Source organism: Kogia breviceps, chromosome 5 (genome assembly GCF_026419965.1).
Source record: "Kogia breviceps isolate mKogBre1 chromosome 5, mKogBre1 haplotype 1, whole genome shotgun sequence".
Lineage (NCBI taxonomy): Eukaryota > Metazoa > Chordata > Mammalia > Artiodactyla > Physeteridae > Kogia > Kogia breviceps.
The window spans coordinates 17,956,835-17,973,485 of record NC_081314.1 but is presented as its reverse complement, the minus strand read 5'-3'; the positions used below and the strand labels follow the sequence as shown (position 1 = coordinate 17,973,485).

The following is a 16,651-nucleotide window of genomic DNA, read 5'->3' as shown; positions in this document are numbered from 1 at the left end:
AGACTCTAGAGCACAGCGTCAGTAGTTGTGGTGCATGGGCTTAGTTGCTCCGCGGCATGTGGGATCTACCCAGACCAGGGCTCGAACCCATGTTCCCTGCATTGGCAGGAGGATTCTTAACCACTGCACCACCAGGAAAGCCCTGCTTTGTCTTATTTTAAAAACACTTTTTCCCAGTTTTATTGAGATATAATTGACATATAACATTGTTTAAGTTTAAGGTGTACATTAAAAAAAATTCATTAATTAATTTATTTTTGGCTGCGTTGGGTCTTCATTGCTGTGCGCAGGCTTTCTCTAGTTGCGGTCAGCGGGGGCTACTCTTCGTTGCAGTGCACGGGCTTCTCATTGCGGTGGCTTCTCTTGTTGCGGAGCACAGGCTCTAGGCGCACAGGCTTCAGTAGCTGTGGGTTGAAGGCTCTAGAGCGCAGGCTCAGTAGTTGTGGCACACTGTATTAGTTGCTCTGCTGCATGTGGGATCTTCCCGGATCAGGGCTTGAACCCGTGTCTCCTGCATTGGCAGGCGATTCTTAACCACTGTGCCACCAGGGAAACCCCCTTAAGGTGTACGTGTTGATTTGATACTTACATATTGTAAAATGATTACCCCCATAGTGCTCTCATAATTACCATTTCTTTTTTGTGGTGATTAACGTTTAAGATCTACTCTCTTAGCAGTTTTCAAGTATTTGGTACAGTACTGTTAACTATAATCTCCATGTTGTACATTAGATCCCCAGAACTTCATCTTATACCTGGAAGTTTGTATATTTTGACCAACATCTCCCCTCACTCCAACACCAGCCCCGCTCTTAGTAACCACTATTCTTTTTCTGTGAGTTCAGCTGTTTTAGGTTCCACGTATAAGTGAGATCATACGGTATTTCTCTTCCTCTGTCTGACTTATTTTACTTAGCATATGCTAAATGAAATGCCCTAAAGATCCATTCATGTCACGAATGGCAGGATTTCCTTCTTTCTCATGGCTGAATAATATTTCTCTGTGTTTGTCTGTGTGTATGTATGTGTCATTTTTTTAATTGATATGGATATCCAGTGGATAATTCTGTGTGTATATGTGTATTTGCATGTCACATTTTTTAAAATCCATTCATCCATTGATGGACACTTAGGTTGTTTCCATATCTTGGCTACTGTGAATAATGCTGCAATGAAATGGGAATGCAGTCATCTGTTTGAGGTCCTGATTTTATTTCCTTTGGATATATACCCAGAAGTGGCATTGCTGGATTATTTAGTAGTTCTACTTTTAGTTTTTTGAGGAACCTCCATACTGTTTTCCATAGTGGCTGTGTCAATTTACATTCCTACCGAGAGTGCACAAGTGTTCCCTTTTCTCCAGAACTTTACTAGCACTTGTTATTTCTTGTCTTTTTGATAATAGCCATTCTAAGAGGTGTGAGGCTAAAACCTCATTGTGGTTTTGATTTGCATTTCTCTGATGAGTGATGTTGAGCATCTTTTCATTAGCCATTTGTATGTTTTCTTTGGAAAATGTCTATTCAGATCCTCTACCCATTTTTTAATCAAAAAATTTTTTTTTGCTGTTAAGTTTTATGAGTTCTCTATATATTTTGGATATTAATCCCTTATCAGATATATGATTTGCAAATATTTTCTCCTATTCAGTAGGTTGCCTTTTCATTTTGTTGATTGTTGCTTTTGCTGTGTAGAAACTTTTTAGTTTGCAGTAGTCCCACTTACTAATTTTTGTTTCTATTGCATTTGCTTTTGGTGTCATCCATAAAATTATTGCCAAGAGCAGTGTCAGGGAGTGTTTCTCCTATGTTTTTTTCTAGGAGTTTTACAGAGTCGGGTCTTTAAGTCTTTAATCTATTTTGAGTTAATTTTTGTGAGTGGTATAGATATGTGTCCAGTTTCATCTTCTGCATGTAGTTATCCAGTTTTTCCACCATCATTTATTGAAGAGACTGTCTTTTCCCCATTTAGTGTTCTTGACTCCCTTGTCAAGTATTTGTTGATTGTATACATGAGAGTTTGTTTCTGGGCTCTTGATTCTGTTCCATTGGTCTGTGTTTCTTTTTATGTGACGCCATATTTCTGTAGAAAAATGATATTGGAATTTTGATAGGAGTTGCATTGAATCTATAGATGGCTTTGGGTAGTACAGACATTTTAACAATATTTTTATAAACATGGGATTTTTTTCCCACTTCTGTCATCTTTGGTGTTTTTCATCAGTCCTATAATTTTCAGTGTTTAGATCTTTCACCTCCTTGGTTAAATTTATACATAGGTATTTTGTAATGTTTGATGCTATCATGAATGGGCAGGTTTTATTTCTTTTTCAGATATTTTCTATATAGTGTATATTTTGTACATAGTGTATAGAAATACAACTGATTTCTGTCTGTTGACTTTTTGTACACTGTATCTTTTAATCCTGTGTTTTCATTCTAAGCAGTCCCATCCTCCACTTGCAGAATTTTAATTAATATCTGCATATTGGCACCACCTCCTCTTTCTTGTCCTCTGCAACTAATCATTAAGCCTTAACCATTCTACATCCTAACTATTCCATGTGTTTAATGAGAGTACAATAAAATTCTAACAGATTCTTTCTTAAAGGTCTAGACAAGTTCATATTAACAAGAAAACTACAATGTAAGAGTAGACATTCCATGAAGGAAGTGCAATGAAGGGCTAGCCTTGCCAGGTGAGAAAATGTTATAAAGCTAAAATAACTAAAACTATTTGTTCAATTTGTAAATAAATAGACCAGGGAACAGAACAGAATTGAGAAACAGAATTGACAGATAGATCTAAATGTATTTAGACATTTAATTTATGATGGAAAGGATATTGTTCTATTCAGGGTCACTGATAATGGCAGTTTCTTGTATCAAAGACACCAATGATTTCTATATCATTAAATCCAATTGACATTTCTCAGTCCTATCTTACTTGACCTTCCAGCAGCATTTGACCTATGTCATCACTTCTTCCTCTTTGAAACATCAGGGCACTATACTCCCTTGGTTTTCTTCTAGCAATTCTCTCATTCCCTTGGTGATCTTATCCTACCTCAAGACTTTAAATATCCATCTTGTATATGCTGACAACTCTCAATCCTATTTCTTCAGTATGGAACTGTCTCCTGAACTCCAGGATTAAACATTCAGTTGCCTATCAACATTTCCATTTGGACTTTAATGGGTTTCACAAAATTGATAGGTTTTGATCTCTAATGAGCCCCTCCCAGAGTGCTCTTTTATAGCCTTCCCCATCTCAATAAATGGCAAGACCAGCCTTCCAGTGGCTCAGGTCAAAAACATTGACTCATTTTTCTGTTACATTCCGAGTTCAATCAGTCTAAAATAATATTTGCTCTATTTTAGGATATAATCTAAAATATAATAAAATTCCTATGTACTTATTATTACTTACACTGCTATTACTTTGATTCAAGCACCTCACCTGGATTATTGCATAATCCTTCTAACTGGTCTTCCTGCTTCTGTCTCTGCCTCCTCTCCCAGTTAATTAAAAAATTTTAAACAATTTAAAATTTCTAATGTAATACATACTTGGGGAAGTACATAAAATATGTGAAGTTTAACAATTATTATAAAGTACAGATCCATGTAAATGACACCCAGATCAAGAAATGGCCCTCCAGGAGCCTGCCCCCATTACCCTCGTAATCAGTATTGTCTCCATCCATCCTGTCTAGAAGTATTGGTCTCAACTTTTATGGTAATTTTAAAATTTGTTTTGCTCTACAGTTTAAAATTTTAATTATGTCTCACTAAACAATGGGGTTAATGCTGCCTATTTTACCTTTAATGTAAAGTGAAACACAATATGCATTCTTTTGTGCATGACTGTGATGCATGTTTATAAGATTTATCCATGGGTCATGGGCCCAGCCGCTCCGTGGCATGTGGGATCTACCCGGACCAGGGCTCGAACCCATGTCTCCTGCATTGGCAGGTGGATTCTTAACCACTGCACCACCAGGGAAGCCCTCTCATTGTTTTAATCTGCATTTCCATGACTAATGAGGTTGAACACCTTTTCATATGTTTCTTTTTTCTTTTTTTTTCGGTTGTGCTGCGCAGCTTGCAGGCTCTTAACTGCCTGACCAGGGATTGAACCTGGGCCTCAGCAGTGAAAGCGCTGAGTCCTAACCATTGGATCGCCAGGGAATTCCCTCTTGTTTCTTTCATGGCATGGCTGTTCATCTATTTTACCCCTTTTTAAAAATTGAGGCTTTTGTTTTCTTCTTACTGATCTTTAGCAGTTCTTTGTATATTCTGGATGTAAGTTCTTTATCAATTATATATATGGCACCTGTCTTCTCCCACTCTGTGACTTCAGTTTTTTCTTCTCAATGCTATCCTTTGAGCAGAATTTTTAAAAAATCTTTTTATCTTGAAATTTCTAATTTACAGAATTCTTAACTGTTTGAGAGTGGGTTATATATATCATGTCCCTTTACCTTTTAATGCTTCAGTATATAATTTTTTAAAAAAAATTAATTAATTAGGCTGTGCCGGGTCTTAGTTGCGGCACGCAGGATCTTCATTGCCGCTTGTGGGATCTTTGCTGTGGCATGCTGGATCTTTAGTTGTGGCATGCGAACTCTTAGTTGCAGCATGTGGGATCTAGTTCCCTGACCAGGGATTGAACCTGGGCCCCCTCCATTATGAGTGTGGAGTCTTAGCCACTGGGCCGCTAGGGAAGTCCCCAGTATATAATTAAGAACTAGGATGTTTTCTTACATAACCAGTTGTTAAATTCCAGAAGTTTAACACTGATACAGTACATTTAAAAAAAAATTGTAGAATATACATAAGTGGTTAAGTGGTAAGATGTAAGTTACAGTTCTGTGGCCTTAGGTACCTTTGCATTTTTTGTGCAACCATCATCACCAGTCATCTCCAGAACTTTTTCATCTACCCCAGTTGAAACTCTGTACTCATTAAACATGAGTTCTCCATTCCCTACTCCCAGGCCCTTCCTGTTGCAGAAGTTGTGGACTCATACAATATTTGTACATTTGTGACTGGCTTATTTCACTTAGCATAATGTCTTCAAGGTTCATCCATATGGTACCATGTGTCAGAATTGCCTTCCTTTTTTAGACTGATTAATATACCTTTGTATGTAATACTACATTTTGTTTATTCATTCATCTGCCAATGAACACTTGAGTTGTTTCCACCTTTTGGCTACTGTGATTAATGCTGTAATAAACGTTGGTGTACATGTATCTGTTTGAATCCCTGTTTTCAGTTCTTTTGGGCATACACCTAGGAGTGGAGTTACTGGGTATTATGGTAATTCTGTTTAATATTTTGAAGAAACATCATACTGTTTTCCATAGTGGCTTCACCATTTAACATTCCCACCAGCATTGCACAAAGGGTTCCAATTTCTCTACATCCTTGCCAGTGTTTGTTTTCTGTTTTGATAATAACTATCCTAATGTGTGTGAAGTGGTATCTCACTGTGGTTTTCATTTATATTTCCCAAATGATTAGTGATGTTGAGCCTCTTTTCATATTATTTGCCACTGGTATATCTTTTTTGGAGACATGTCTGTGCAAGTCTTCTGTTCATTTTTTTTTTTTTTTTTTTTTTTTTTTTTAACATCTTTATTGGAGTATAATTGTTTTACAATAGTGTGTTAGTTTTCCCTCTACAACAAACTAAATCAGTTATACATACACACATGCTCCCACATCTCCTCCCTCTTGCATCACCCTCTCTCCCACCCTCCCTATCCCACCCCCCCCGTTCATTTTTTGATTGGATCATTTTATTGTTGTTGAGTTGTAGGTTCTTCATATATTCTGATATTAATCCCTTAACAGATCATGATTTGAAAATATTTTCTCCCATTCTGTTAGTGTTCTTTGCACAGAAGATTTTAATTCTGATGAAGTCCAGTTTGTCTATTTTTGTAATCTCTGCTATTGTTATCATACCCAAGAAATCTTGCCAAATCCAGTGTCACATACTTTCCCTGTATGTTTCCTTCTAAGTTTTGTAGTTTTAGCTCTTATGTTTAGTCCTTTGATCCATTTTGAGTTAATTTTTGTATATGATGTAACATAAGGTCCAACTTCATGTTTTTGCACATGGATATCCAGTTTTCCTAGCACTATTTTTTTTCTTTTCCATTATAGTTTATTACAGGGTATTGAATATAGTTCCCTGTGCTATACAGTAGGTCCTTGTTTTCCTATTTTATATATAGTAGTGTGTATCTGTCAATCCCAAACTCCTAATTTATTCCTGTCTCCACCCCTTCCTCTTTGATAACCATAAGTTTTCTGTGTCTGGGAGTCTGTTTCTCTTTTGTAAATAAGTTCATTTGTATCATATTTTAGATTCCATATATAAGTGGTATCATATGATATTTGTCTTTCTCTTTCTGACTTGGTTCAGTTAGTATGATAATCTCTAGGTCCATCCATGTTGCTGCAAATGGCATTATTTCATTCTTTTTTATGGCTGAGTAGTATTCCATTGTGTATATATATACCACTCTTTATTCATTCATCTGTTGATGGACATTTAGGTTGGTTCCATGTCTTGGCTATTGTAAATAGTGCTATAAATATGAATACTGAGGTGCACCTGTTTTTTTTGAATTAGAGTTTTCTGTGCATATATGCCCAGGAGTGGGATCCGGCACCATTTGTTGAAAAGACTGTTCTTTCTCCATTCAATGGTCTAAGTATTATTGTTGAAAACCATTTGACCAGGCATGGAAGGGTTTATTTCTGGGTTCTCTATTCTGTTCCATTGGTCTATATGTCTTTCTTTATGCCAGTACCACACTGTTTTGATTTCTGTAGCTTTTTAGTAGGTTTTAAAGTCAGGAAGTGTGAGACCTCCAACCTTGTTCTGTTTCAGAATTGTTTTGGCTGTACCCAGAGTCCCTTGAGATTCCACATCAACTTTAGGATGGATTTTTCTATTTCTGTAAAAATGTCATTGAGATTTTGATAGGGATAATGTTGAATCTGTACATTGCTTTCAGTAGTTTTTTTTTTTTTTTTGCAGTACGCGGGCCTCTTACTGTTGTGGCCTGTCCTGTTGTGGAGCACAGGCTCTGGACGCGCAGGCTCAGCGGCTATGGCTCATGGGCCCAGCCGCTCCGTGGCATGTGGGATCTTCCTGGTAGTTTTTACATCTTAACAGTATTGAGTCTTTCAATCCATAAATAGAAGATATCTTTTCCATTATGTCTTATTTTATTTCTTTCAGAAATGTTTTATAATTTTCACTGTACAAGTTTTTTTTTTGCCTTTTTGGCTAAGTTATACCTAAGTACTTTATCCTTTTAGAAACTATTGTAAATGAAATTGTTTTTGTAACTTCCTTTTCAGATTGGTCATTGTTAGCATACAGAAATGCAACTGATTTTGATGTGTTAATTTTGTATCCTGCAACTTAATTTGTTTATTCTAAGTTTGTGCATGTGTGGAATCTTTGGGATTACCTACATGTAAAATCCATGTCATCTGCAAACAGATATTTTACTTCTTCCTTTCTGATTTGGGTGCCTTTTTCTTTTTCTTGACTAATTGCTGTGGCTAGGATTTCCAATACTGTGTTGAATGGAAGTGGAGAAAGCGGGCATCCTTGCCTTGTCCCTGATCTTAGAGGAAAAGCTTCCAGTCTTTAACCATTGAGTATAATGTTAGCTGTGGGTTTTTCATATGTGGCCTTAATCATGTTGAAGTAGTTTCTTTCTAGTTTTCTGAGTATGTTTATCATGAAAGAGTATTGAATTTTGTCATGCTTTTTCTGCATTGAGATGATCATGTATTTTCTTCCCTTTGTTCTTTTAATGTGGTGTATTGATATAGGTGTGTTCAACCATCCTTGCATTTCAGGAAAGAATTCCTCTTGGTCTTGGTGTATAATTCCTTATAAAATGTTGAATTAGATCCGCTAGTATTTTGTTGAGCATTTTTGCATCAATATTTATATGGGATATTGATGTGTACTTTTCTTGTAGTGTCTTTGTCTGGCTTTGGTATTAAGGTAATGCTGGGTCTCAGAATGAATTAGGAGGTATTTCCTTCTCTTTAATTTTTTGGGAAGAGCTTGAGAAAGATTGGTGTTTAATCTTTCTTAAAATGTTTGGTAGAATTCACTGGTGAAGCCATTTGGTCTTGGGCTTTTCTTTGGGAGGTTTTTGATTACTGATTCAGTCTCCTTACTAGTTACAGGTCTATTCAGATTTTCTATTTTTTCATGATTCAGTCTTGGTGGTAGGTTGTGTGTTTCTAGGAATTTGTCCGTATCATCCAGGTTATCCAATTTGTTGTATAGAATTGTTCATAGTACTCCTATAATCTTTTTATTTCTGTGGAATTGGTAGTGATGTCCCCACTTTCATTTCTGATCTTAGTAATTTGAGTCTATTTTTTCTTAGTCCATCTAGCTAAATATTTGTCAATTTTATTGATCTTTTTGAGGTACCAAGTTCTGGTTTTGCTGATTTTTTTTTTCCTCCCTCTATTTTTTCTATTTTTCACTTATCTTGGCTCTAATCTTTATTTTCTTTCTTTTGCTAACTTTGGGTTTAGTTCTTTTTCTTTTCTTTTCTTTTCCTTTTTTTTTTTTTTTTTTTTTAGTTCCTTAGGTGTAAAGTTAGGTTGAGAACTTTCTGGTATTTTTTTTTGCTTATTTGAATTTTTTGGCTGCATTGGGTCTTTCTTGCTACACACAGGCTTTCTCTAGTTGCGGTGAGCGTGGGTTGCTCTTCGTTGCGGTGCATGGACTTCTCATTTTGGTGGCTTCTCTCATTGTAGAACATGGGCTTTAGGCGCATGGGGTTCAGAAGTTGTGGCACATAGGCTCAGTAGTTGTGGCTTACAGGCTCTAGAGCGCAGGCTCAGTAGTTGCTGTTGCACGGGCTTAGTTGCTCGGCGGCATGTGGGTCTTCCCAGACCAGGGCTCAAGCCTGTGTCCCCTGCATTGGCAGGCGGATTCTTAACCACTGAGCCATGAGGGAAGCCCTGAGAACTTACTTTCTTAGTGTGTTTAACAGCTTTAAATTCCCCTCTTAGCACTGTTTTTGTACGTTTTCATTTCTCAATATTTTCTAATTTCCCTTGATTTATCTTTGGTCCATTGGCTGTTTTAAGAGTGTGGTGTTTGGGACTTCCCTGGTGGTGCAGTGGTTAAGAATCCACCTGCCAGTGCGGGGGACACGTGTTTGAGCCCTGGTCCAGGAAGATCCCACATGCTGCGGAGCAACTAAGCCCGTGCACCGCAACTACTGAGCCTGGGCTCTAGAGCCTGCAAGCCACAACTGCTGAGCCTGTGTGCCACAGCAACTGAAGCCTGCACGCCTAGAGCCCATGCTCTGCAGTAAGAGAAGCCACCGAAATGAGGAGCCCGTGCACCACAACGAAGAGTAGCCCCCACTCACCACAGGTAGAGAAAGCCTGTGCGCAGCAAGGAAGACCCAACGCAGCCAAAAATAAATAAATTTATTTTAAAAATGTGTGATGTTTAATTTCCACATATTTGTAAGTTTCCAGCTTTTCTTGTTTCTAGTTTCATTCCATTGCAATCAAACAAGATAGTTTGTATGATTTCAGTCTTTTAAAATTTATTATGACTTGTTTCACATATGCCTAACGTAGTCTATCTGATATAATACTGTTGTCTACTCCACCATCTAGATTCCAGTTTGGTCACTTGTCCCCAAAATGTCCTTAATGGCATTTTCTTTCTCCAGTACAGGATCCATTTCAGGATCACATATTGCATTTAGTTGTCATGTTGCATTAATTTCCTTTACTCTGCGACAATTCCTCAGACTCTTTGTCATGACATTTTGAAGGCTACAGAATGAATTATTTCATAGATTGTTGCTCAATTTGGGTTTATCTGGTATTTCCTCATGATCAGAATCAGTTTAGGTATCCCAGCCTGTCCTCTACATTAGTGATGTTGTATCCTGCTCAAATGATCACATCTGGAGGCAAGTGATGGCCATCTGCCCTTCATTGGTGACATTAATTTGATCATTGTTGAGGTGTTGTCTGGTTTCTCCACTGTGTAGTTACCGTTCTTTCTTTGTAACTGATACTCACTGGGGAGTTGCTTTGAGACCATACAAGTATGCTGTTCTACATTATACTTTTTTTCCTTGATTTAGTATCTATTGATGATTCTTATCCAAACCAATCTTTACAAGATGGTTATTTTCCAGCTTCACTGCTTGCTTCATATTAGTTGGTGATCTACTCTAAGGAAGAGCCCTGCTTTTCTTGGGCATTTGTTTATTTCATTGACTTAATATGGGTTCATGGATTTCCTATTTTATTCAGTGGTTTATATTCCATTACAGTACTATCATTATTTTGACGCTCAAATTGTCCTTCCTTTAGCCAATGGGAGTCCCTGTAAGCTGGCTTCTGTGCTCTTTTGATAGGAGAACCAATGTCAAATGTATACTTTATAGGTAGTGTGTTTTAGGTCTTGAACTTTTTCCTACCCTGAAGTCATGAAGATACTTTCTATTTTCTAAAAGTTTTATTATTTTGCCTTTTATGTTTGCATCTAAAGTTGGAGTTGATTTTTACACATGGTATGAAATATAGGCTAGTTTGATTAAAAAAAATTTTTTTTTCCAGTATAGACACCTAATTGACCTAGAGCCTTTTATTGAAAAGAACAATCTTTCCTGCTCTGTGATGTCATCTATATTGTGAATCAAGTGTCCATATATCTAGTGTTTTGCTGAGCTTTCTTGGTCTGTTTGCTTGTGTCTGTGCCAGTCAGTACCATACTATCAATTACAATGGCTTTATGACAAATGCTGATACCTGGTACAGCAAGTTGTCCTTCTGTATTTTCTTTTTTCTTTTTTTTTTTTTTGTGGTACGCGGGCCTCTCACTGTTGTGGCCTCTCCCATTGTGGAGCACAGGCTCCGGACGCGCAGGCTCAGCAGCCATGGCCCATGGGCCCAGCCGCTCCGCGGCACGTGAGATCTTCCCGGACTGGGGCACGAACCCGTGTCCCCTGCATCGACAGGCGGACTCTCAACCACTGCGCCACCAGGGAAGCCCTGGTATTTTCTTTAAGTGGTATGGATATGGGATATTCTTGACCCTTTGCATTTCCACAATTTTTACAACTTTGAGATATAACTGATGTACAGTGAACTGCACACACTTTAAGTTGTGCAATTAGAGCTTTGATGCGTGTATACAACCATGAAGCCATGACCACAATTAAGATAATGAACATAACCATCACTTCCCAAAGCTTCCTCATGTATTGTTGTAATTCATTCTTTCCTACCTCCCAGCCCTGTCTTTCGGTAACTCTTCATCTGCTTTTTTTTTTTTAATTAAAAATTTTTTAAAAAATTTTATTTTTTTATTTTTGGCTTGCTGGGTGTTCGTTGCTGCATGTGGGCTTTCTCTTGCTGTGGCGAGTGGAGGCTACTCTTCATTGCGGTGCGTGGGCTTCTCATTGCAGTGGCTTTTCTTGCTGCGGAGCATGGGCTCTAGGTGCATGGGCTTCAGTAGTTGCAGCACATGGGCTCACTAGTTGTGGTGCACGGGCTTAGTTGCTCCGCGGCATGTGGGATCTTCCTGGACCAGGGATTGAACCCATGTCTCCTGCATTGGCAGGCGGATTCTTAACCACTGTGCCACCAGGGAAGCCCTCATCTGCTTTTATCACACAGGATTAATTTGCATTTTCTAGAATGTTATATAAACGGAACCATACAAAATGACATTTTGTATGTACAAAATATATACAAAAAATATGTATTCTTTTTTAATTTTTTTGATGGGGCCGGTTTCTTTCACTTAGGATAATTATTTTGAGATTCACTTGTTGATGGAATTGGGCTGTTTCTAGTTTTTTTGTTTTGGGCTGTGTTAGATCTTTGTTGCTGCGTGCATGCTTTCTCTAGTTGCAGTGAGCGGGGGCTACTCTTTGTTGTAGCGCGTGGTCTTCTTATTGTGGTAGCTTCTCTTGCTGCAGAGCACAGGCTCTAGGCACGTGGGCTTCAGTAGTTGCAGCACTCGGGCTCAGTAGTTGTGGCATGCAGGCTGTAGAGCATAGGCTCAGTAGTTGTGGTGCATGGGCTTATGTGGGATCTTCCCAGACCAGGGATTGAACCCACGTCCCCCGCATTGGCAGGCAGATTCTTAACCACTGCGCCACCAGGGAAGTCTCTGTTTCTAGGTTTTGATTGTTACAAGTAATGCTCTTATGAACATTTGTTTGAGTCTTTGTGTGGAGTGGGGAAGGTAGACCTCTCTAGCTAGGCCATTCTAGCAAGATTCCAAACCAAGGAGCCATAAAATAAAGACTGATAAAACACAGATAATAGTCTAGGGACTAATGTCCTTAGTATATAAAAACAACTATCTAGTAGGAGAATGGGCAAAGAACATGAACAGCGAGCTGACAGAAATGATTGTAGTCAGATACTTATTGCAGCATTGCTTGTTATAAGTAAAACACGGGCAGCAGTCTAAAGGACCATCAGCAGGTGACAAGTAAGTTGTGATACATGTCCTACTGCACAGATACGGAATAATCTTCAAGAAGTTTGAGAACAGTGTGTGTAGGACAATGTGCTAGAGGGAAAATAAGAGGGAAAAAGTATATAAATGCTCATATGCATGGATGTCAGAGAAACTGACAGTGGTCACCTTTGGGGATGGAGATTAGAGGGCTGGAAATAAGGGCTGCATGTAGACTTACCTTCTACTGTATCTCCTATTCTGATTAAATTTTTTACAATATGTCTTTATTATCTTTAAGTTAGAAACTAAAAATTAAAGCCTGTCACTCTCTCAAAACACCAAACATGGATTATCATTGTCTCCAGATGGCTTCACTTAAAGTGACTGATTAATTTTAGGCAAGCTGCACACTATCACAGTGCCTCAGTTTCCTGATCTATAAATGGGGTGATAATAGTACCTAGGCTTTAAGGACACAATCCCATGAAATGCTTAGAAAAATTCTTGGTGTGCAGCAAGCTCTGAATAAGGGTCACCTGTTAGGGTGTTCTACAGATGAGTGACTGGTAGCCACCCTGCAGGCCATTTTGCTGAGAGAGAACCAGGCAATGAAGATTTTTTGATAGACAGCGAGGCAGGGAAAACGTGGGTCTTTAGTTTGGATACGCGTCTGTGAGCTGCGTCCTAACCTGTTTTTGCCACCACGTCACTGTCTTCTCTGCGTTTGTCATCTTGGCTGTGTGAACTCTGTGGCTCCATTGAGTTCTGGTGCTCTGAGATTGAACTTCCTGGAATTCTCTGGTTTCAGGACACCTCCTACTTGTTCATCACTGGCCCTGATGTTGTGAAGTCTGTCACCAATGAGGAGGTTACCCAGGAGGAGCTTGGGGGCGCCAGGACCCACACCAGCATGTCAGGTTAGAGGCCTCGAGGCTCACCTTGCTGTTGTCAGACACTGAGAAGAGGAATTGCTAGAAGGGACAGTCTGTTACAGATACCACTTCACCGACAGAATTTCTTTGAATGGACTGTAGGGTCATGTATTGTCTACAGATATAGTAATAAAGGTGGATTTATATCTCAAACTCGTGAAATTAAATTACAGGCTACTACTAATGCTTTCATAGTCTTTGAAATTTTTGAGCTAACTAGAATGATGGTTAGAAGAATTATGATTCATAAAAGTATGTGTGCTATGGGAAAAGTAGCACAGGGTAAAGGGGGTTGGGATTGTTGCAGTTTTAATGAGGGTGCTAAGGACAGGCCTCACTGGGCAGTAGTTCAGCAGATTTGAAGGAGTGGACTGCGTGCATACCTAGGGGAGAAGCATCGCAGGCAGAGGCTTCTGAGGAAGGAGAGGGGCTGGTGTGCTTGGTGAGTGGCAAGGAGGGTGGTTGGATTAGAGACATGACATGATCTGACTTTAACAGCTCAGTTGGGCTACCTGGTAGAGAAGAGACTCTGGGGGCAGCGGTAGAAGCAGGGAGTCTGGTGGGGTGAACCTGAGAGGGAGTTTCCTGCCCCACTTTCTCTGTCATGTCTATGGTCCTGTTTGGCTCTTCTGTGATTTCAGAGTATTCTTGAGGAATGGTGGCTTGATTCCTTACCAGGGCCACGTGATTCCCCTTCTTTCCTCCTTTGTTCTGCCATTGCTGAGTACCATGACATGTGCCAGCCGTTTTCCTTTTATTTTTTATTGCCCAGCTTTCTTGAGTGTTAATGGACATATAACCAGGCATTATTCCAGTTGCTGGGCTGCAGTGATAAGACAGGCCTGGCCTCTACCCCGTTGGAGCTCATACTCTCTGGGAGATGTCAGGCAGTAAACAGGGAAATAGGTGCTGCAGGGAAAAGTGTGACAGAATTCCCACCTGGTCCAGGGATGGAGAGTGAGGGGTGTGGGGAAAGTTGTGCTCTGGAGAGGGGCAGGGAAAGCCTCAGCAAGAAGGCGACACTAGGTCAAAGACCTGGATAATGAAAGGAGTGACCCTTGCAGAGGGAACAGGCTGCATGGACTGAGGGTCAGCCTGAAGGTGTGTGGTGTGGTACCATCCTCAGTGGAGGGGGCGGCGACAGGGCTGTCGGCACAGTCTGCTGCAGACCCGCCCTAGAGGGCGCAGGTGGGCATGGAGCTGCGTCTCCAGGCTGACAGGCACCCTGGCCCATTATATACTCCCTGTTTTCTCAGGCGTGGCCCACAGAGCTTTTGAAAACGACGTTGACGCCTTGTGTAATCTCCGGGAGTTCTTCAACTACTTGCCTCTCAGCAATCAGGACCCGGCCCCCGTCCGTGAGTGCCATGATCCCAGGTGAGTTGCAGGCCGGAGCTCCTTCTCTCATTTTTCAGGTTGGCTTGTCCTTCTCTGGCCCCTGTGCCCTGGTGGGACCTCCAGGGTGTGCCCTGGTGGGAAGCTTGGAGTAGATTGTGCAGTGGAGTCAGGTGGAGGCATGGTGGTGGCATGTCTGGGTATAGGAGCCACGAAGGATTTTATTTACTTATTTAAAAAGAAATTTAAAAAAATATTTCTGGCCACGCTATGTGGCATGCGGGATCTTAGTTCCCCCACCAGGGATCAAATCCGTGGCCCCTGCAGTGGAAGCTCAGACAGTTTTAACCACTGGACTGCCAGGGAAATCCCAAGAGATTTTATTTTTATTCATGTTTTTTCCTCTCTGTAATATCTGACAAGTAGCTTGGGAGTAAAAAGTGGCCAAAAAAAAAAAATATTATTTCTGAGTCTTTGTCCAGAACTGAGAGAGGTTTTCTTTTTTTGTCTTAACATGAAATAAATCAGTGTGAAATGATTCAGGCAGCATGCCCTTTAGGAAATGTGCTTATGCACACCTGCTTGTGGCCAGAAGCTGGGGCATTCCTGGGGAAGGGTGTGTTGCTGACCCACCTAGTGAAGACCCTTTTTCCTTTTTGCTATTCCGGCCACTGCCTGATGTGGGGAGCACCACAGAATAAGCCAGAAGCCCAGCTGGGGAGCTATAACTCCAGACCACTGGCTGCTGTCTTCTCCATTTTGTTTCCTCTCTGATTTTGAAGCACTCACTTGGCCTGCAATACTTCTGCAGAAGGACTTGAAATTGTGTCCCTCGGGAAGAAGCCGTCCCTTGGGGAGAAGCCATTTGCAGACACTGCCCTGGGCTTCTACCTATGGGGCCGTGTCTGGGCCAGGGATGCTCTGAAGAGTCATGTCCCTGCCTCTGCCTGACTCCTCAGGGGATACAGTCAGTGGCCCACTCTGTGTAGTCATGAGAGGGAGGGTGGTCACAAGGCCCAGAAGCGATGGGCACAGCCTCCTTTTCTGAGCTGCTGTACTGTTTGGGGTTCTTGAAAGGTTTAGGACATCATTTGAAGGTGTTATGGTCCGAGGGCCCAGGCATGTCTGAACAGCCTGCTTTGGCCCAGCCACACCTCCTCTTTATTCGGTCCCAGGGAAGCTGTATACATATGTGTAAACAGCACATGAAAATTAAGGGAGGACCTTGTTACTGGGTGAGGCTGTACCCAAGATGCTGGTGCCAAGCTCTCTGGGAAGCTGGGCTTGATGGTACAGTGGCTTGTTCACTACAATGTCCTTTGGTGCTCCATACGATACCTAGAATGTAGGAGGTGTTCAGAGAGGATAAATAAAGAAATCTCCACACTCTGGGGAATGAGCTCATTTTTTTTTTCCTCTAAATGAAAACAGAAAGATCTTCTGGGTTAATAACAAGCTCAGGTTCAGTTTAGTATGGTGGTAACAAAGGAATGTATCTTTGGGGACTGCTTTGCAAGCCCAGCAGGGGCAGAATCAGTCCAGCCCCCATGCTGTGTCTCCCCCATTTCCTCTCCCATTCCCCACCCACAGAAAGCAACGGGCTCTTCCATGTTGATTATATCTGCTTCTTTTTCTATCCAAAGTGACCGTCCGGTTCCTGAGCTTGATACAATTGTCCCTTTGGAATCTACCAAAGCCTACAACATGGTGGACATCATACACTCTGTAAGTGCCACGTCTGTCTGTCTTGTCTGCGCTGGCTCAGCCACATGCATGTCATTGTGCTTTGGCTCAGTGAGGAAGTGCTTTGCGCACAGGCCCTTACCACCGGGCAACACAGGCAGGGCACGGGGTGGCACAGAACAAGGGCA

At 40.7% G+C, this 16,651-nt stretch overlaps 1 protein-coding gene across 10 annotated transcripts in view; it reads left to right on the top strand.

The window, feature by feature from the left end:
• The window catches only part of PCCB (propionyl-CoA carboxylase subunit beta), a 142,329-nt gene that overhangs the window by 24,328 nt on the left and 101,350 nt on the right, over positions 1 to 16,651 (top strand). For all 10 annotated transcript variants that reach the window (XM_067033736.1, XM_067033738.1, XM_067033735.1 and 7 more), the window contains exons 7-9: positions 13,322 to 13,430; positions 14,702 to 14,822; positions 16,424 to 16,505. In XM_067033736.1, the coding sequence (XP_066889837.1) occupies positions 13,322 to 13,430; positions 14,702 to 14,822; positions 16,424 to 16,505 (312 nt within the window). The remainder of the gene's footprint in view (positions 1 to 13,321; positions 13,431 to 14,701; positions 14,823 to 16,423; positions 16,506 to 16,651) is intronic.